The sequence below is a fragment of the Pseudorasbora parva genome, chromosome 25 (assembly GCF_024679245.1).
Source record: "Pseudorasbora parva isolate DD20220531a chromosome 25, ASM2467924v1, whole genome shotgun sequence".
NCBI classification, from domain to species: Eukaryota; Metazoa; Chordata; class Actinopteri; order Cypriniformes; family Gobionidae; genus Pseudorasbora; species Pseudorasbora parva.
The window spans coordinates 30,774,443-30,797,860 of NC_090196.1; the positions used below are offsets into that span (position 1 = coordinate 30,774,443).

Here is a 23,418-nt window from a genome sequence, read left to right on the forward strand (position 1 = left end):
TTCTGTCATGGTATACACTGTCGTAATTTAGAATTTTTGTCCAATTTGACTTCCTGTGATAATTGAATAATTTGCACTTTTCTGTCATGGTATACACTGTCGTAATTTAGAATTTTTGTCCATTTTGACTTCCTGTGATAATTGAATAATTTGCACTTTTCTGTCATGGTATACACTGTCGTAATTTAGAAATTTTGTCCATTTTGACTTCCTGTGATAATTGAATAATTTGCACTTTTCTGTCATGGTATACACTGTCGTAATTTAGAATTTTTGTCCATTTTGACTACATGTGATAATTGAATAATTTGCACTTTTCTGTCATGGTATACACTGTCGTAATTTAGAATTTTTGTCCATTTTGACTTCATGTGATAATTGAATAATTTGCACTTTTCTGTCATGGTATACACTGTCGTAATTTAGAATTTTTGTCCATTTTGACTTCGTGATAATTGAATAATTTGCACTTTTCTGTCATAGTATACACTGTCGTAATTTAGAATTTTTGTCCATTTTGACTTCATGTGATAATTGAATAATTTGCACTTTTCTGTCATGGTATACACTGTCGTAATTTAGAATTTTTGTCCATTTTGACTTCATATGATAATTAAATAATTTGCACTTTTCTGTCATGGTATACACTGTCGTAATTTAGAATTTTTGTCCATTTTGACTACCTGTAATAATTGAATAATTTGCACTTTTCTGTCATGGTATACACTGTCGTAATTTAGAATTTTTGTCCAATTTGACTTCCTGTGATAATTGAATAATTTGCACTTTTCTGTCATGGTATACACTGTCGTAATTTAGAATTTTTGTCCATTTTGACTTCCTGTGATAATTGAATAATTTGCACTTTTCTGTCATGGTATACACTGTCGTAATTTAGAATTTTTGTCCATTTTGACTTCATTTGATAATTGAATAATTTGCACTTTTCTGTCATGGTATACAATGTCGTAATTTGGAATTTTTGTCCATTATGACTTCCTGTGATAATTGAATAATTTGCACTTTTCTGTCATGGTATACACTGTCGTAATTTAGAATTTTTGTCCATTTTGACTTCCTGTGATAATTGAATAATTTGCACTTTTCTGTCATGGTATACACTGTCGTAATTTAGAATTTTTGTCCAATTTGACTTCCTGTGATAATTGAATAATTTGCACTTTTCTGTCATGGTATACACTGTCGTAATTTAGAAATTTTGTCCATTTTGACTTCCTGTGATAATTGAATAATTTGCACTTTTCTGTCATGGTATACACTGTCGTAATTTAGAATTTTTGTCCATTTTGACTTCCTGTGATAATTGAATAATTTTCACTTTTCTGTCATGGTATACACTGTCGTAATTTAGAATTTTTGTCCATTTTGACTACATGTGATAATTGAATAATATGCACTTTTCTGTCATGGTATACACTGTCGTAATTTAGAATTTTTGTCCATTTTGACTTCGTGATAATTGAATAATTTGCACTTTTCTGTCATGGTATACACTGTCGTAATTTAGAATTTTTGTCCATTTTGACTTCATGTGATAATTGAATAATTTGCACTTTTCTGTCATGGTATACACTGTCGTAATTTAGAATTTTTGTCCATTTTGACTACATGTGATAATTTAATAATTTGCACTTTTCTGTCATGGTATACACTGTCGTAATTTGGAATTTTTGTCCATTATGACTTCATGTGATAATTGAATAATTTGCACTTTTCTGTCATGGTATACACTGTCGTAATTTAGAATTTTTGTCCATTTTGACTTCATATGATAATTAAATAATTTGCACTTTTCTGTCATGGTATACACTGTCGTAATTTAGAATTTTTGTCCATTTTGACTACCTGTAATAATTGAATAATTTGCACTTTTCTGTCATGGTATACACTGTCGTAATTTAGAATTTTTGTCCAATTTGACTTCCTGTGATAATTGAATAATTTGCACTTTTCTGTCATGGTATACACTGTCGTAATTTAGAATTTTTGTCCATTTTGACTTCCTGTGATAATTGAATAATTTGCACTTTTCTGTCATGGTATACACTGTCGTAATTTAGAATTTTTGTCCAATTTGACTTCCTGTGATAATTGAATAATTTGCACTTTTCTGTCATGGTATACACTGTCGTAATTTAGAAATTTTGTCCATTTTGACTTCCTGTGATAATTGAATAATTTGCACTTTTCTGTCATGGTATACACTGTCGTAATTTAGAATTTTTGTCCATTTTGACTTCCTGTGATAATTGAATAATTTGCACTTTTCTGTCATGGTATACACTGTCGTAATTTAGAATTTTTGTCCATTTTGACTACATGTGATAATTGAATAATTTGCACTTTTCTGTCATGGTATACACTGTCGTAATTTAGAATTTTTGTCCATTTTGACTTCCTGTGATAATTGAATAATTTGCACTTTTCTGTCATGGTATACACTGTCGTAATTTAGAATTTTTGTCCAATTTGACTTCCTGTGATAATTGAATAATTTGCACTTTTCTGTCATGGTATACACTGTCGTAATTTAGAATTTTTGTCCATTTTGACTTCATGTGATAATTGAATAATTTGCACTTTTCTGTCATGGTATACACTGTCGTAATTTAGAATTTTTGTCCATTTTGACTTCATGTGATAATTGAATAATTTGCACTTTTCTGTCATGGTATACACTGTCGTAATTTAGAATTTTTGTCCATTTTGACTTCATATGATAATTAAATAATTTGCACTTTTCTGTCATGGTATACACTGTCGTAATTTAGAATTTTTGTCCATTTTGACTACCTGTAATAATTGAATAATTTGCACTTTTCTGTCATGGTATACACTGTCGTAATTTAGAATTTTTGTCCAATTTGACTTCCTGTGATAATTGAATAATTTGCACTTTTCTGTCATGGTATACACTGTCGTAATTTAGAATTTTTGTCCATTTTGACTTCCTGTGATAATTGAATAATTTGCACTTTTCTGTCATGGTATACACTGTCGTAATTTAGAATTTTTGTCCATTTTGACTTCATTTGATAATTGAATAATTTGCACTTTTCTGTCATGGTATACAATGTCGTAATTTGGAATTTTTGTCCATTATGACTTCCTGTGATAATTGAATAATTTGCACTTTTCTGTCATGGTATACACTGTCGTAATTTAGAATTTTTGTCCATTTTGACTTCCTGTGATAATTGAATAATTTGCACTTTTCTGTCATGGTATACACTGTCGTAATTTAGAATTTTTGTCCAATTTGACTTCCTGTGATAATTGAATAATTTGCACTTTTCTGTCATGGTATACACTGTCGTAATTTAGAAATTTTGTCCATTTTGACTTCCTGTGATAATTGAATAATTTGCACTTTTCTGTCATGGTATACACTGTCGTAATTTAGAATTTTTGTCCATTTTGACTTCCTGTGATAATTGAATAATTTTCACTTTTCTGTCATGGTATACACTGTCGTAATTTAGAATTTTTGTCCATTTTGACTACATGTGATAATTGAATAATATGCACTTTTCTGTCATGGTATACACTGTCGTAATTTAGAATTTTTGTCCATTTTGACTTCGTGATAATTGAATAATTTGCACTTTTCTGTCATGGTATACACTGTCGTAATTTAGAATTTTTGTCCATTTTGACTTCATGTGATAATTGAATAATTTGCACTTTTCTGTCATGGTATACACTGTCGTAATTTAGAATTTTTGTCCATTTTGACTACATGTGATAATTTAATAATTTGCACTTTTCTGTCATGGTATACACTGTCGTAATTTGGAATTTTTGTCCATTATGACTTCATGTGATAATTGAATAATTTGCACTTTTCTGTCATGGTATACACTGTCGTAATTTAGAATTTTTGTCCATTTTGACTTCATATGATAATTAAATAATTTGCACTTTTCTGTCATGGTATACACTGTCGTAATTTAGAATTTTTGTCCATTTTGACTACCTGTAATAATTGAATAATTTGCACTTTTCTGTCATGGTATACACTGTCGTAATTTAGAATTTTTGTCCAATTTGACTTCCTGTGATAATTGAATAATTTGCACTTTTCTGTCATGGTATACACTGTCGTAATTTAGAATTTTTGTCCATTTTGACTTCCTGTGATAATTGAATAATTTGCACTTTTCTGTCATGGTATACACTGTCGTAATTTAGAATTTTTGTCCAATTTGACTTCCTGTGATAATTGAATAATTTGCACTTTTCTGTCATGGTATACACTGTCGTAATTTAGAAATTTTGTCCATTTTGACTTCCTGTGATAATTGAATAATTTGCACTTTTCTGTCATGGTATACACTGTCGTAATTTAGAATTTTTGTCCATTTTGACTTCCTGTGATAATTGAATAATTTGCACTTTTCTGTCATGGTATACACTGTCGTAATTTAGAATTTTTGTCCATTTTGACTACATGTGATAATTGAATAATTTGCACTTTTCTGTCATGGTATACACTGTCGTAATTTAGAATTTTTGTCCATTTTGACTTCATGTGATAATTGAATAATTTGCACTTTTCTGTCATGGTATACACTGTCGTAATTTAGAATTTTTGTCCATTTTGACTTCATGTGATAATTGAATAATTTGCACTTTTCTGGCATAGTATACACTGTCATAATTTAGAATTTTTGTCCATTTTGACTTCATGTGATAATTGAATAATTTGCACTTTTCTGTCATGGTATACACTGTCGTAATTTAGAATTTTTGTCCATTTTGACTTCATGTGATAATTGAATAATTTGCACTTTTCTGTCATGGTATACAATGTCGTAATTTAGAATTTTTGTCCATTATGACTTCCTGTGATAATTGAATAATTTGCACTTTTCTGTCATGGTATACACTGTCGTAATTTAGAATTTTTGTCCATTTTGACTTCCTGTGATAATTGAATAATTTGCACTTTTCTGTCATGGTATACACTGTCGTAATTTAGAATTTTTGTCCAATTTGGCTTCCTGTGATAATTGAATAATTTGCACTTTTCTGTCATGGTATACACTGTCGTAATTTAGAATTTTTGTCCAATTTGACTTCCTGTGATAATTGAATAATTTGCACTTTTCTGTCATGGTATACACTGTCGTAATTTAGAATTTTTGTCCATTTTGACTTCCTGTGATAATTGAATAATTTGCACATTTCTGTCATGGTATACACTGTCGTAATTTAGAATTTTTGTCAATTTTGACTTCCTGTGATAATTGAATAATTTGCACTTTTCTGTCATGGTATACACTGTCGTAATTTAGAATTTTTGTCCATTTTGACTTCATGTGATAATTGAATAATTTGCACTTTTCTGTCATGGTATACAATGTCGTAATTTAGAATTTTTGTCCATTATGACTTCCTGTGATAATGGAATAATTTGCACTTTTCTGTCATGGTATACACTGTCGTAATTTAGAATTTTTGTCCATTTTGACTTCCTGTGATAATTGAATAATTTGCACTTTTCTGTCATGGTATACACTGTCGTAATTTAGAATTTTTGTCCAATTTGACTTCCTGTGATAATTGAATAATTTGCACTTTTCTGTCATGCTATACACTGTCGTAATTTAGAATTTTTGTCCATTTTGACTTCATGTGATAATTGAATAATTTGCACTTTTCTGTCATGGTATACACTGTCGTAATTTAGAATTTTTGTCCATTTTGACTACATGTGATAATTGAATAATTTGCACTTTTCTGTCATGGTATACACTGTCGTAATTTAGAATTTTTGTCCATTTTGACTTCATGTGATAATTGAATAATTTGCACTTTTCTGTCATGGTATACAGTGTCGTAATTTAGAATTTTTGTCCATTTTGACTTAATGTGATAATTGAATAATTTGCACTTTTCTGTCATGGTATACACTGTCGTAATTTAGAATTTTTGTCCATTTTGACTTCCTGTGATAATTGAATAATTTGCACTTTTCTGTCATGGTATACACTGTCGTAATTTAGAATTTTTGTCCATTTTGACTTCCTGTGATAATTGAATAATTTGCACTTTTCTGTCATGGTATACACTGTCGTAATTTAGAATTTTTGTCCAATTTGACTTCCTGTGATAATTGAATAATTTGCACTTTTCTGTCATGGTATACACTGTCGTAATTTAGAATTTTTGTCCATTTTGACTTCATGTGATAATTGAATAATTTGCACTTTTCTGTCATGGTATACACTGTCGTAATTTAGAATTTTTGTCCATTTTGACTTCATGTGATAATTGAATAATTTGCACTTTTCTGTCATGGTATACACTGTCGTAATTTAGAATTTTTGTCCATTTTGACTTCATGTGATAATTGAATAATTTGCAATTTTCTGTCATGGTATACACTGTCGTAATTTAGAATTTTTGTCCATTTTGACTTCATGTGATAATTGAATAATTTGCACTTTTCTGTCATGGTATACACTGTCGTAATTTAGAATTTTTGTCCATTTTGACTTCATATGATAATTAAATAATTTGCACTTTTCTGTCATGGTATACACTGTCGTAATTTAGAATTTTTGTCCATTTTGACTACCTGTAATAATTGAATAATTTGCACTTTTCTGTCATGGTATACACTGTCGTAATTTAGAATTTTTGTCCAATTTGGCTTCCTGTGATAATTGAATAATTTGCACTTTTCTGTCATGGTATACACTGTCGTAATTTAGAATTTTTGTCCATTTTGACTTCCTGTGATAATTGAATAATTTGCACTTTTCTGTCATGGTATACACTGTCGTAATTTAGAATTTTTGTCCAATTTGACTTCCTGTGATAATTGAATAATTTGCACTTTTCTGTCATGGTATACACTGTCGTAATTTAGAATTTTTGTCCATTTTGACTTCCTGTGATAATTGAATAATTTGCACTTTTCTGTCATGGTATACACTGTCGTAATTTAGAAATTTTGTCCATTTTGACTTCCTGTGATAATTGAATAATTTGCACTTTTCTGTCATGGTATACACTGTCGTAATTTAGAATTTTTGTCCATTTTGACTACATGTGATAATTGAATAATTTGCACTTTTCTGTCATGGTATACACTGTCGTAATTTAGAATTTTTGTCCATTTTGACTTCATGTGATAATTGAATAATTTGCACTTTTCTGTCATGGTATACACTGTCGTAATTTAGAATTTTTGTCCATTTTGACTTCGTGATAATTGAATAATTTGCACTTTTCTGTCATAGTATACACTGTCGTAATTTAGAATTTTTGTCCATTTTGACTTCATGTGATAATTGAATAATTTGCACTTTTCTGTCATGGTATACACTGTCGTAATTTAGAATTTTTGTCCATTTTGACTTCATATGATAATTAAATAATTTGCACTTTTCTGTCATGGTATACACTGTCGTAATTTAGAATTTTTGTCCATTTTGACTACCTGTAATAATTGAATAATTTGCACTTTTCTGTCATGGTATACACTGTCGTAATTTAGAATTTTTGTCCAATTTGACTTCCTGTGATAATTGAATAATTTGCACTTTTCTGTCATGGTATACACTGTCGTAATTTAGAATTTTTGTCCATTTTGACTTCCTGTGATAATTGAATAATTTGCACTTTTCTGTCATGGTATACACTGTCGTAATTTAGAATTTTTGTCCATTTTGACTTCATTTGATAATTGAATAATTTGCACTTTTCTGTCATGGTATACAATGTCGTAATTTGGAATTTTTGTCCATTATGACTTCCTGTGATAATTGAATAATTTGCACTTTTCTGTCATGGTATACACTGTCGTAATTTAGAATTTTTGTCCATTTTGACTTCCTGTGATAATTGAATAATTTGCACTTTTCTGTCATGGTATACACTGTCGTAATTTAGAATTTTTGTCCAATTTGACTTCCTGTGATAATTGAATAATTTGCACTTTTCTGTCATGGTATACACTGTCGTAATTTAGAAATTTTGTCCATTTTGACTTCCTGTGATAATTGAATAATTTGCACTTTTCTGTCATGGTATACACTGTCGTAATTTAGAATTTTTGTCCATTTTGACTTCCTGTGATAATTGAATAATTTTCACTTTTCTGTCATGGTATACACTGTCGTAATTTAGAATTTTTGTCCATTTTGACTACATGTGATAATTGAATAATATGCACTTTTCTGTCATGGTATACACTGTCGTAATTTAGAATTTTTGTCCATTTTGACTTCGTGATAATTGAATAATTTGCACTTTTCTGTCATGGTATACACTGTCGTAATTTAGAATTTTTGTCCATTTTGACTTCATGTGATAACTGAATAATTTGCACTTTTCTGTCATGGTATACACTGTCGTAATTTAGAATTTTTGTCCATTTTGACTACATGTGATAATTTAATAATTTGCACTTTTCTGTCATGGTATACACTGTCGTAATTTGGAATTTTTGTCCATTATGACTTCATGTGATAATTGAATAATTTGCACTTTTCTGTCATGGTATACACTGTCGTAATTTAGAATTTTTGTCCATTTTGACTTCATGTGATAATTGCATAATTTGCACTTTTCTGTCATGGTATACACTGTCGTAATTTAGAATTTTTGTCCATTTTGACTTCATATGATAATTAAATAATTTGCACTTTTCTGTCATGGTATACACTTTCGTAATTTAGAATTTTTGTCCATTTTGACTTCCTGTAATAATTGAATAATTTGCACTTTTCTGTCATGGTATACACTGTCGTAATTTAGAATTTTTGTCCAATTTGACTTCCTGTGATAATTGAATAATTTGCACTTTTCTGTCATGGTATACACTGTCGTAATTTAGAATTTTTGTCCATTTTGACTTCCTGTGATAATTGAATAATTTGCACTTTTCTGTCATGGTATACACTGTCGTAATTTAGAATTTTTGTCCATTTTGACTTCATGTGATAATTGATTAATTTGCACTTTTATGTCATAGTATACACTGTCGTAACTTAGATTTTTTTGTCCATTTTGACTTCGTGATAATTGAATAATTTGCACTTTTATGTCATAGTATACACTGTCGTAATTTAGAATTTTTGTCCATTTTGACTTCATGTGATAATTGAATAATTTGCACTTTTTTGTCATAGTATACACTGTCGTAATTTTGAATTTTTGTCCATTTTGACTCCATGTGATGATTGAATAATTTGCACTTTAATGTTATAGTATACACTGTCGTAATTTAGAATTTTTGTCCATTTTGACTTCATGTGATAATTGAATAATTTGCACTTTTCTGTCATAGTATACACTGTCGTAATTTAGAATTTTTGTCCATTTTGACTTCATGTGATAATTGAATAATTTGCACTTTTCTGTCATGGTATACACTGTCGTAATTTAGAATTTTTGTCCATTTTGACTTCATTTGATAATTAAATAATTTGCACTTTTCTGTCATGGTATACACTGTCGTAATTTAGAATTTTTGTCCATTTTGACTACCTGTAATAATTGAATAATTTGCACTTTTCTGTCATAGTATACACTGTTGTAATTTTGAATATTTGTCCATTTTGACTCCATGTGATGATTGAATAATTTGCACTTTTATGTTATAGTATACACTGTCGTAATTTTGAATTTGTGTCCATTTTGACTTCATGTGATAATTGAATAAATTGCACTTTTATGTAATAGTATACACTGTCGTAATTTAGAATTTTTGTCCATTTTGACTTCATCTGATAATTGAATAATTTAGACTTTTATGTCATAGTATACACTGTCGTAATTTTGAATTTTGGTCCATTTTTTACTTCATGTGAAAATTGAATAATTTGCACTTTTCTGTCATAGTATACACTGTCGTAATTTAGAATTTGTGTCCATTTTGACTTCATGTGATGATTGAATAATTTGCACTTTTATGTCATAGTATACACTGTCGTAATTTAGATTTTTTGTCCATTTTGACTTCATGTGATAATTGATTAATTTGCACTTTTATGTCATAGTATACACTGTCGTAACTTAGATTTTTTTGTCCATTTTGACTTCATGTGATAATTGAATAAATTGCTTTTTTAATGTAATAGTATACACTGTTGTAATTTTGAATTTGTCCATTTTGACTTCATGTGATAATTGAATAATTTGCACTTTTATGTAATAGTATACACTGTCGTAATTTAGAATTTTTGTCCATTTTGACTTCATGTGATAATTGAATAATTTGCACTTTTATGTCACACACTGTCGTAATTTTGAATTTTAGTTTAAAAAAAGTTTTGTGTGTGATAATTGAATAATTTGCCCTTTTACGTAATCGTATACACTGTCGAAATTTTGAATTTTTGTCCATTTTGACTTCATGTGATAATTTAATAAATCCACTTTTATGTGATAGTATACACTCTCATAATTTTGAATTTTTGTTCATCTTGACTTCATGTGAGAATTTAATAATTTCCACTTTTATATAATAGCATATACTCTCATAATTTAGAATTTTTGTCAGTTTTTTACTTCATGTGATAATTGAATTTTTGCTTTTTTTATGTAATAGTATTGTTAGTGTGTCCCGGCAAATGTGTAAAATCAAATGACAATGAAAAGGAATATACAGTCCAGTTTGTTTATTTTGGTGCAAAAATTATGGTTCCCAAGCAAAATGCAAATATATAGACAGTGACAAGAAACAAGGCAAAGCAATAAAGTAAAAAAAAACATACATGTTCACATATGTATTCTGGCTATGCCTATATCCAGGCCCAAAAATACTACAGGTACTGCCACATGCAAACTTTCCATCATACTCCAAACCTTTTTTCCAAAATGGCTACCAAGAGACCCTTTATGGAGTTAGGCCCTTCCCACTTAGAACATACCATGTGGAGGAATTCTAAAGCAAGATAAAACTATACAAATATATATAAAAAATGGTTTTAGCATGCAACATATGAATCACACTATTGATTAAAGTAATTCATTCAAACATTGCAAATAAAAATGCATTGGAAGTTTTAGTTTAGCTGATTTCCCTTTGTGATGTCACTGAAAATGATTTGGCAGTTGGGTAATGACACCTAATGTAAGTACAACTGTGTTTCATATGTATAAGTTGGTTTGTTACATGGGAAATAAACTCTTAACGCTTCTAACTTTGTGGGGTTTATCCTTTGAATATTAAATCATATAACAAAGCATTATTCATTGAGACAAAACAAACGAACAATCAAACAACAAAAGATACACAACAAATATAACCAAATTATATAACAAAACAATTAGAGGGACAGAAATGGCATATGACACCACATAAGCAGAAAAGTTACCAAAGATTTGGCATAACTGATGTTATTTTGCCGGCATCTAGATTGTGTGCAGTCCTCCAAAATAAAAGTCATAGGTCACAGCCTAAGTATCCACTGTCGTAATTTTGAAATTTTGTCCATTTTGACTGTTATAAATGCATAATTTCACTTTAATGTAATAGTACCCACTATCGTAATTAGGGCTGGGCGATATCTAAAAAAAATATATATTTCGATATTGTCAAAATGTTTAAAATATTCAATATATATGTTGATATGTTTGCAATTACTTAAAAAAACTTTTTTTGTATTTTCTTTTGTCCCCAACAAAACAACAAAAACTATTTAGGTAGAACTAAATTAAATACAAAATGTTTACGTTTACTGAACAGGTTGGGATGACCAAAATCATATTTCTTGATATGAGTAATTCAATATTTTTTTAAATGTACTTTTATAATTACAATATAGATTTTTAATTTTATATTTGTTTTTAAAAATAAGCTAAACATGCAAAAATTCAAAAAATATTTATTTTTCAGCTATAGGTCTATTTAAAAGTAGCAAGTCCAAAAATACATTAAATAATCAAATATATATTTTAAAAAAACAGCTTAGTCTTTACTCTATAAATGAACTATAGGCTACATTGATTCTTAATAAATACATTAAAGTTATTTAGCCAAGCATGGGGTGGTTTTCTATTTTTCATTGTTGTTTGATTAACATTAAAATCACACAGAATATTAGGTCTGACTTAAGACCTGCACGGATCCAGTTACCTCAACTTTAATGTTCACTAAAGTTTGTTTGTTAAGTTTTTATTTGTCCCTCAGTGGGGAAATTGCAATTAGCAACAGCAGGGGTACAAATAATAAAATAGCAGTATTACACACTCTAAGATAAAACATACAACTTAAATAGACTATACAAAGTTAATGCTAACATGTATCACACGTTAAAAAAATTACACAGTTAAACAGTACAAAAATATCGCAGCAGTAAAAAGAGTTTTATGTTAGCAGTGTTCATTGTACAGTCTGACAGCAGCAGTAAGAAAAGACCTGCGCAATCTCTCCTTCACACGCAGAGGATGGAGCAGTCTGTCACTGAAGCTGCTCTCCATAGCTGACGGTGTGTCCTGCATGGGGTGTGACTCATGGACTGTAAAAAAAATATGGACGTAGTGTCCGTGACATCACCCATAGGATTCTGATGTGCAGTTTTGTATGGAAGGCCAACCGTGCCAAAACATGTGAAACTGACGTGTAAACACGCAATCACGTGTTAACGTGTCAGTTTCACGTGTTTTGGCCCTGTTGGCTTTCCATAGTTTTGAACGCGTCATCGCGTGTCACTCCCGGGTAACAGAAAATGGGCAAAGAGGTGGGTTATGGGCGGAGCTGAGGTGATGCAATGACTAACAGACAGCAGATAAATGGCTATCCACCTGTCACTCAAAGTGGCCACACCCTTAATTATGCAGAACTTTAAGGTTTTATATAATGTAAACGAATGGGTTATAAAAAAATCACCCCCTCACAGTTGTCATGAAGGGCAAAATTAGCCATATAGACCAAAACCACAATTTGTACCAGGCTGTAAACATGTTTTTTTCTGCTGTAAAGTTGGGAATTTTAACATGAGGCTCAATGAGATTCTGCCCCCTTCAGTCGAGGAATTGCAGTATAATTCTCTTCTGTATTGGCTTCAACAGAAACTGGGGGAGTTTGCTGCTTGGGTGTGACTCATGGACCAGCATAGATGACTGTTTTGCCAGGACCTTTCTTTCACCCACATCCCGCACTGAGTCCAAGGGACAGCCTAGGACAGAAGTGGACTTCCTGATGACCTTGTCCAGCTTCCTCCTCTTCTTCTCAGTAAAAATGCTACCCCAGCAGATCACCCCATACAGGATGGCTGATGCCACCACAGAGCCATAGAAGGTCCTCAGGAGTGTCTCCTCAGGTGCCCCTGCACTCCAAAAGACCTCAGTCTCCTCAGGTGGTAGAGCCTGCTCTGATCCTTCCTGTACAATGCATCCGAGTTAAAGGGTTACTTCAGTGATTTCATGTTAAGCTTTGTATTTAAACTGGGTCATTTATGTAGTAGAAATGTGAAATTATTTTTGAATTTGGTGCCTTTTAGACTGAGAAAAGACAGGAAATGTATTTTTGTTTCATGGTGATGAAAGACAACAATTCCCAGGATGCAATGCTTCACTGCACAATGAGGCCACTCCCATAGCGTCGCTACTGGATTACTGGATCACTTTCCCACCTCGTTCATTTTCATAAAATCAGTTCAGTTAGAGAACAGACACTACAATTAAAAACTGAACGTGTCTGTTCACGTTCAAAAATGCCGCAGGAGTCAGATTACACTCATCAGGAGAGCTGAGGTAAGCGCCGGCCCATCAGTCGTTCACAGCGCATGTTCAGACTGGCGCATTTTCAGTTCATGCCTTTGGAAGCTCAACTTTCAGAGGAATTAATTTGAGAAGTTGAAACACTCACTTTGCTCCACACCGCTCTGTTTACATGAATGCCCGCAGCTGCCCGAGGCGAGTGCTGTGAGTGCGATCCCACTCCCCATGCGCAGGTTGAAAACATACAGAAATAGTTCCTCTGCTGGCTGTAGTCTTTAGCCTCTGGCAAAAAAATCCTCAGATGACGCAAATTGACGATATTTGCATCTGAGGATTTTTTCCAGAAATAAAATGCATAAATCTCTTGTCTCAGGGGGATATGAGAGGGGGAAGCATGATCATTAGAATATACTCCAGGGTTTCTACTGATACAAAGCCATATGCTAATCGCTGAAGTATCCCTTTAAGAGTCCAGTCCAGTTTATGGTTCAGGTGATCACCCAGGTACTTATAAGAGTCCACTCTCTCAATGACCGTGCCCTGGATGTACACCAGTTAGGGAGTAGACCGATGTCTGCGGAAATCCACCACCATCTCCTTGGTCTTCTCTGTATTGATAAGGAGGTGGTTTGGCGGACACCAGTCCTGTGTCAGTCCTCTATACTCAGTATCGTATTCTTCGCTGATCAGGCCAGCGACGATGGAGTTATCAGAGAACTTGATCAGGACACAGCCGTCAGTGTTGTGTCTAAAATCTGTGAAGAGGAAGGGGGTGAGCACCGTGCCCTGTGGGACACCCGCACTGCAGGTCACAGGATCAGACACACAGTCCTGGGCTCTCATAAACTGGGACCTGTTTGTCAGGTAGTCCAAGATCCACTGATGTCAGATGTAAGTCCACTCCAGTCCGTGCAAGCTTGTCTCTCAGAAGCACCGGCTGTATGGTGTTGAATGTGCTTAAGAAGTCAACGAATATCCTCACAGTGCTGCCAGGCTTCTACAGGTGATTTAGAGCACGGTTTAATAAGAAGATTAAAGTTTCCTCCACTCCGATCCCAGGTCGGCAGGCAAACTGCAGCGGGTCCATCGCGACATCCTCAACTGTGTTTACCTGAATGCTCGCAAGGACCTGCATTTTTACATATTTTTGACCATTCAAACCCAAACCCAATAATCCACTATTCACAATATTTTCACATTTTACATTGTCATCAAAGTTATTGCAATATTATCGCTAATATTTGAGATATCTCCCAGCCCTAATCTACGCACCCAATAATACACATCACTATGATCAGATTCTTTCTTAACTGCTGTTTTCTCACAGTTGTCATTTTTGTGATTATTTTGTTACTGAGAGGAAAGGGAGCAGCACATGGGGGATTCTTGTCTGGCTATCACCAGACCAAGCTCAATTTAAGATTAAACATTGGTCTGGGGAGTCTGCTTTGCATTTCTACTGCATAAGAGGCGGGATCAACAAGCATAATTCAAATAACTCTGTACGCAATTGGATAGTCCTTCAACCAATCAGACCACAAGAGGCGTGATCAACGGGCAACGACCCATAGTTTCTCTATCTGTCATCGTGTTAAATCCGCCAATAGCGCGCCAGGTGGATAAGCCAGTCTGTGATTGTTTCCTGCAAAAGGGTAACAGAAGCAGCTGAAATTAATGTACAGGTTTCCAGACTGAGTTGCCGGGCAAAATCAAACTGCCGGCAGATCAAGCTGGCTTTACCCAGTCTGGGGTGATTCTGTTATTGAAGGTATATTTGGTGTCCAAAGTAATAAAAATAAAAATAATAATAATTCAAATGGTTGTATATTATATTTTTTTTTTTTTAAATACTCATTGTCCTGGATCACAAGATGTTACATGTAATTATGTCTGTAATTAATTTCTGTAATTACATTTGTAATTACACTGTTTGACGCTTCCCTTACACCTAACTCTACCCTTAAACTGACCCACACCACCACACCTGACCCTAACCCTACCCTTAAACTGACCCACACCACCACACCTGTCTCTAACTCTACCCTTAAACTGACCCACACCACCACACCTGACCCTAACCCTACCCTTAAACTGACCCACACCACCACACCTGACCCTAACTCTACCCCTAAACTGACCCACACCACCACACCTGTCTCTAACTCTACCCTTAAACTGACCCACACCACCACACCTGACCCTAACCCTACCCTTAAACTGACCCACACCACCACACCTGACCCTAACTCTACCCTTAAACTGACCCACACCACCACACCTGTCCCTAACTCTACCCTTAAACTGACCCACACCACCACACCTGTCCCTAACCCTACCCTTAAACTGACCCACACCACCACACCTGACCCTAACTCTACCCTTAAACTGACCCACACCACCACACCTGTCCCTAACCCTACCCTTAAACTGACCCACACCACCACACCTGTCCCTAACCCTACCCTTAAACTTACCCACACCACCACACCTGTCCCTAACCTTACCCTTAAACTGACCCACACCACCACACCTGTCCCTAACTCCACCCTTAAACTGACCCACACCACCACACCTGACCCTAACTCTACCCGTATCCACCTCAATATTAGCAAAAGTGCTTTGCACTTTTTTAGTTATTTTTAAACATTAAATTGTTTAAAAATAACTTTTATCTTATTAAAACGTGCATTAATTCTGTTACATACTAAACTTTGCCTTTAATTTTGGAGGCATTATCTCGCACAACTATGTAAGATACAGGAAATTATGTCACTTACCATCAATGTTGGCCTAAGTTACTTTGAAAAGTAATGAGTTACAATATTGCGTTAAAAAGTAACTAATTGAGTTACTTAGTTCCTTTTTAAGAAAAGTAATGCATTACATTTTTCTCACCTTGGCTGGGCTTTTTTTTTTAAATAGTTTTCATTTTATTTTTTTATTTATAACTAAAAAGTTCTGAAAAGGTCTATAAAGTTCTATTTTTGTGCAAATGTAAAGACCCCTTGCCACCAAATTTGAAATAATAAGCCTCAGGCTGAGGTAAAAATGCAAATTCATGGGTGCACAGTAGAGGGTGCAGTTTAAACAAACCTGTCAGCTGCTTCCATTCTGGATTACAGAAGAATAGGGCGCACAAAAAAATAATGATAAAATAATAAACTTACTTCACCAACAAAAGCAAAAAATAGAAAGTAATTTTTGCTCATGATTGAACTGAATCATCGAAAATCAGCAGCAGCAGCAAGACAGTCAATAAATGAGATTAAATGCATAAAAATATTTCTTTATTTAACATTTAATTATCGGAGGTTTGCATATTATTCTGATTTTGAATTTGACTGATTTTATTCATTTTGAGGAATACTGAATCTTTTTGTGTGCAAGTGAGATGAGTAAATGCATGCTCACATTTATTCTAGAACTACAATAACCATCATCTTTACACACAACGCTTCTGCACTTACTCTCTATTTTTCTCAACATGGGGACAAGAGAGCTGTCAGTCAATAAATGTAAAAAAAAATAGAACTTAAATATTTTGTTTTATAAATTTAAAATATAAGGTATTACTTTTCTAGTTATTTGAAAAAGTAATCTGATAATGTAACTCAAATTTCTTGTGATGTGTTACCATTGCCTAAATCTTCTGTAACAGAGTTGACAAACAAAACTATGAAGAAATGTTTTTTTTTTTATTATTAAAAGAAAAAAAATGAACTAACTTGTGTTGAATTAATAAAATTGAATGCGTTTTCAATACAAATAATGGAAAGAATTTCTGTTAGTGAAGAGTTTTTTCCCTAACTTTTTTAAAATGCAAATTGAATCCCCAATAATAGAATCACTAACCGTCGCTCACAGCGGCATGAACGTGCAGCATCTGGATGTTCGTTAACAATATATCACTGCAAATGTTTTTCCAACTTCCTTTTACTTCAATGCAATGAAAAAAAATAACTTCACCGTTGTGTATAGCGCAGCATTGAATAACGTTTAGTCTGTACGTTACATGTGAACGAGTGCAAGCAGTAAGTTGCGGGCTGCAGTTCACTCAACGGCCACATGTGTCGCTAATAACAGGGGTTTCATAGAACCATGTTCATGTGAAGGACACTTTAGTAAAGAAACCTTTAGCCACTATAAAGAACCATAAAAGATTTTAAAGATTTAAGATTTCTTTAATAAATATAAGCCCCCCCCCCCCCCCCCCCCCAAAAAAAACCCCACAAATTATTCAATGAAAAAAAGTGAAATTTAAGTTAAGTTAATTAAGTTAAATTTAAAAATTTTGCATGCAGATTCCACATATATAATTATTAACTAACTTAGTTAACAGTAAAATAAGTAACTTTAACTAAAGTCTCTTTAAGACAAGTAATTTCACTCGGCGGCCATCTTTAAAACGCCTCTCAGCCATGCAAGTGCAGCTCCTATCTGTTTGACTGGGGAAACATCAAATTCTCCAAAACTTTTCGTCAAACTTACGATTACATTTTATATTTGAAATCACCATTGAAATCTGATAACAACTGTCTCATACATTTTGTTTCTAAATGCTCAAATCTTGACAAAAAAAAGTTTTTTTTTGACCAAAGCTAATTCACACGTGCAGACTCATAAAACTGCCTGTTTCTATAGCAACTGGAGCAGCTGCAGTGATGTGATGACTTTACTAATCAATGATTGGCTCTTTAATTTAAAAGGCGGGGCTTATTTGCCATATTGGGGGTTGCACTTTCTCCCATTCATAAGTAATCAGAGTGGATCGACTTCCTATATATAAAGTCTTTGCTTTAACTTGGCCAGTTAAAGTTTGTCGAGTAGTTTCTACACTGTAAAAAAAAGTTCCTGCCTTAAATTTTTAAGTACAATCAACTTGGATGTTAAAGTTTAAACTTAAATTTGCTACATTAAACTGATTATATGAATCTTCTATAACTTATCATTTTTAAAACATTTTGATTTTGACTCATTTTGATGAGTTAAAGCAGGGTGGCGAACGTTGGTCCTTGAGAGCCACAGTCCTGCATAGTTTTGCTTCAACCCCAATCAAACAAGCTAATCAAAGTCTGAAGGGTTACTAGAAAGCTACAGGCAGGTGACTTTTATCAGGGTTGGAGTTGAACTCTGCAGGACTGAGGCTCTCCAGTGTTAAAGAAATGTATTGATCATATCATATTTTTTACAGTGTACTTAGTTGAAGTTTACTTAGCAATACTTTTTGTACTCAATATTAAAAAAGGGAATTTAACCCATGCATTCAAAAAAACATCTAAACTAAAGGAAATAATACAGAAGATATTGTATAGATAAAGACAACATATCTACATAATAGAAGTAATGTAGTACCCGAACACAGAGATCTTAATATTTACTACACAATAACGGTAACATTTTTAGGATCATTTTTGATTATGAATGTGTTTTTTTAAGTAAAAAAATAAATAAACTCCAGATGCCACAAAACAGCACATTACTAAACCTAACAACAAAAGCAAAACAAAACAGTGTAAATACAGCTGGAAAACAGCGAAAAATCAACCTTATTAATTATTCATGCCCCAGTGCATGATGGGTACACCAGTATCAGAAACGTTTAGTAGGTTTTACTTAATTTTATAACTTTCATCTTTATGCTTTAATTTTAGAGGTGGACAAAGTACACAACTTCATTACTTGAGTAAAAGTAAAAGTACTTCTGGTCAAATATTACTCCATTACAAGTGAAAGTTGTAAAAACTGATTTTTACTTAAGTAAAAGTACAGAAGTATTTGTTTTCAGAAGTACTTAAGTATCAAAAGTAAATTTCCTTTTTTATGCCAATGCATTATTTTATCATTGTTGTATAAATGCACATTATGCCATCATGGTTTAAGCCAGTCAGTGATGCTCCATTCAACATACTAGCATACGACTAACTTAAACTCATTTAAATACTTCTCTATAAGTTACAAAGCTCTTTACAAAGCTGCTGTCACTTTAAGGCTGAATGCACATATCCAATACACTGATACACATTTGATATTCTCCAACTGTTTACGTTCATTTAAGACATAATCAACTTTGTTAACTCGATAAAATGAACATTTTGACATCCGTCTTCTTCCATTTTGCTATAAACTGATCAGTGTTCAAAAAATACAGGGAAATCATTGACCTTCACGTGACCCTACAAGATTGATTCCTAATAGGCTTTCTGTAAAACAAAAAATGTAATAAAACTTTTGAAGAAGAAAAAATCATCCACTGACTTTCAAAGCTGCTACAGAAACGACTTTTGACCTTGATAGAAATGCAGTGGAGTAAAAAGTACGATATTTGTCTTTCAAATGTAGTGAAGTTAAAGTCATAAGTTTCCAGAAAAAATAATACTCAAGTAAAGTACAGATACTAAGAAAGAGTACTTAAGTACAGTACTCAAGTAAATGTACTTAGTTACTGTCCACCTCCGTTCCATTTCTACAAGATTGAATTGAGTATTAATATAGAATTGACTTCATTTGTTTTTTTTTAAATTGTCATAAATCAGCACACACACCTTTACTCTCTTCCCATCGATGTCCATGCTGCGAACGGTGAAGTCCACCCCAATAGTGTTGTGCTGGTTGTCACTGAAGACCCCAGACTTGAAGCTGTGGATCACGCAGGTCTTTCCCACGTTGCTGTCGCCGATCAGGATGATCTTGAAGAGAAAGTCACACCGATCTTCATCCTCTTGCCCTGTGGACTGCATTTCTGGAATAAATACTTGGGGCTTGTGAACCACAGTCCCTGAAACGATTCATTCAGGGTGCTAATGTCACAGGTTTAGTGCTATTTTAATCTACGTCTGTCATGTATATTTTTAAGACAGGCCAATTCTTTAAGCTAGCACTGAAAATGACATGTTAAGAAATCTCCATACTGCCAAAAAACGAGTTAACGAGCGAGCCAGTTTTGACCTAGAGTCACACAACATTAACTCCATTTCTCTGCCACGTCCTTTGCCTTCTTTGAAACACTGACTCAAATGCAAACAGACACACCCCAGTATACCTGCGTCTGAAGGTGAGACGCCCAGCCGCCTGCCCACCTGCACCAATGCATCTCTGGGAACTGCTGCTTGTTTCAAGATATTGCAATCTGTTGGGAGAGAAACAAACATACTTCAAGCTGTACATACGAGAAAGCCTGAACCTTCTGATTCTCAAAACTGACTTGAACACAAATGTGTCTTAAAAAGTGCTAGATAACAAAACAAACGCAAAGCAGCGCTGCTTTCTTGAAAGGTGACCTTTGCTCAGCAGAACAGGACATAAACACATAACTTGCTCTAATGCACACTGTCACAGCTCAGATTTGAGAATTGCCTGCTGTATGCATAACAAACAACATGTGGGCCAGTTGCATATACATAGTCTTAAGTACTATGAACAACTAGCGATTAGTCAAGATAAATCAACTTGTTTCAATACAGAAAGAATATTTAGTGGCACTTACAGTATCTCTGGTCCAGTAAAGTGTTTATGAGAATGTGAAGGGATGAAATCTACTGTATTGTGAACACATGCAGACACACCCACTCACAAACGTCATTAGCTGGCAGAACTACAAGGCACCGCTGCTCGCTGGACAATGCACACATCTGTGTGAGGGCTGCGTTTGGCTCTCGGCCCGGTCCAGGGGTCAGAGGTCTTTGTGTCTGGTCACAAGTTGACTCGGGGAAATGCAGATAAGCCAGTTAATGACGACTCCTGTTCAACTCAGAAAAAGACTTTTGTTAAATCCCACCATGGCACACTACCAAGAGTACAAACACTGATTGTCTTGAAAATCACGCACATCATCGAGTGTAAATGTACAATTAGATTTTTACAGTGTATTTAAAAAAAAAAAAAAAAATTTAATTAGTTATTTGCCCATACAAATAAAAACTTGCCATGTTCTGTGTGGTATATTTCTATATACTGCAACCATGCAAGCATGGCTGGGCATCAGAGCAACAATGGGCAATTAAAGGTTTAATAAGATGATTTTAGGCAAAACGCCTGAAAAAGCATAGCTACAGTCACTAGTAATGAGTTAACTGTGTATCACTTTTTAACACTAAGTGGCACTGTAACCAAACTGATGAAGGGGACAATAATAACCCATGCAAAGTTTGGTGTCTATAAGCCAAAGTATTGCAGATTCAGCCTCAGAGTCACTTTGGCATCATACTGCAATTTTTTTTGCACCATTATATGAAAACAGTTTAATCTATCGACACGTAAACCATAACTTTTTGTCAGCACAGTCTGAAGACGATCTGACTTGAGTTTGGGGAAAATCAGACAAATGTTTTAGGGGAGTAGTTTTCGAAAATAAATCAAAATGACAGACAGGAAGTTTGGCCAACTATGACAACATTGGTATCCATGTTCTTGGTATGACCCAAGGAATCTAGAGAGTTTCATCCCAATAGGCTGAATTAATCCAATGTTTTTTGCATTTTTGAAAATTACATTATTTTGAACACCCGGTGGCACTGCTTCGAAACTTTTTTGAGTACAGTCAGGGCATGGTGCCGAAGACACATACCTTGTTTCAAAACAAAAACCAATGCATTCATAAGGTATAGCATTTTATGACAACATTTTAATGGCCGATATGAGAAAATTGGGTATCGCTTGACGTTGCATGCTTTTGTTATTTTTAGCCGAAGTTATTAGCAAAAATAGTTATAAGCATTTTTCATATCTCCTGACCCCTAGGGAGCACTGTGCTCAAAACTGTGCAAGTAGCCTCAGGTCATGGTTTTCATAGCACACCAAATTCGGTCAAAATATGGTAAAGCATCGCAGAGATTTAGCCACACGTTCATTTTGGCGAATCGACAATTTGACGAATCTACTTGAATTCCGTTAATTTTGTCAGCATGGTCTGAAGATGATTTGGTTCAATTTTCATCAAAATCAGAGCAACGGCCTAGGAGTTTTTTGTAAAATCCAAAATGGCGGGGAACAAGTAATGCCAGAAAATCATCTGAAATCAACAGGGTGCAAACAAATCGTCTTGAGCCAAGGAATCAGAGCAAAAACGAATTTTTTTTAGTCCTTATGTTTCAAACCGTATTATCATAAATGTGAGTTGGTGCCGCTAAAGTGATTGAGATGGTATCAGTCGCTGTCTATCTGTGTGCCAACTTCCCACAAGCACTTCTATGGCCTGCCATAGACTCAAGAGCAGAAGAAAAAATGGAGGAAGAATAATAATCAGCAGATACCATAGGTGCTTGGCCCCTAATTAATTAAGGACTTAATAAAGGCATTTATAATAAAGGTTGTTCTTTTGAAGTTTCTATTCATCAAAGAATCCTGAAAAACTGTTTGAGCATCAGATCATCCTATCGGAATGCTTTCTAAAGGGTCATATGACACTGAAGACTGGAGTAATGACGCTGAAAATTCACAGGAATAAATTACATTTTAAAAAATTTATTCACATAGAAATGATTTATTATAAATTGTAATAATATTTCACAATATAACTGTTTTGAGTGTATTTTTGATCGAATAAATGCAGACTTGGTGAACAGAAACGACTTCTTACAAAAACATAAACAAATCTTCCGGTCTCCAAACTTTTGAACAGTAGTGTATTACAAAGAGCTCTTTAAACAGAAATGTTTGGGCAGAACCATTTAACTCAAATAATATTGGGAAAATTGCTGTTTTTCCAAAGATCTTTAATTT

At 33.6% G+C, this 23,418-nt stretch overlaps 1 protein-coding gene across 3 annotated transcripts in view; it reads right to left on the reverse strand.

The window, feature by feature from the left end:
* The window catches only part of LOC137064358 (ras-related protein Rab-19), a 250,078-nt gene extending 228,814 nt beyond the window's left edge, over positions 1-21,264 (reverse strand). Inside the window, exons 1-4 of one of the 3 annotated variants that reach the window (XM_067435717.1) lie at positions 21,185-21,264; positions 20,741-20,827; positions 20,244-20,432; positions 10,651-13,362 (exon numbers count right to left, since the gene is read on the reverse strand). In XM_067435717.1, the coding sequence (XP_067291818.1) occupies positions 13,003-13,362; positions 20,244-20,432; positions 20,741-20,791 (600 nt within the window). In that variant the 5' untranslated portion in view covers positions 20,792-20,827; positions 21,185-21,264 and the 3' untranslated portion in view covers positions 10,651-13,002. Of the gene's footprint in view, positions 1-10,650; positions 13,363-20,243; positions 20,433-20,740; positions 20,828-21,184 lie in introns of those variants that run through there. The other 2 variants (XM_067435716.1, XM_067435715.1) reach the window with 2 other exon arrangements.
* Between the last annotated feature and the right edge of the window lie 2,154 nt (positions 21,265-23,418).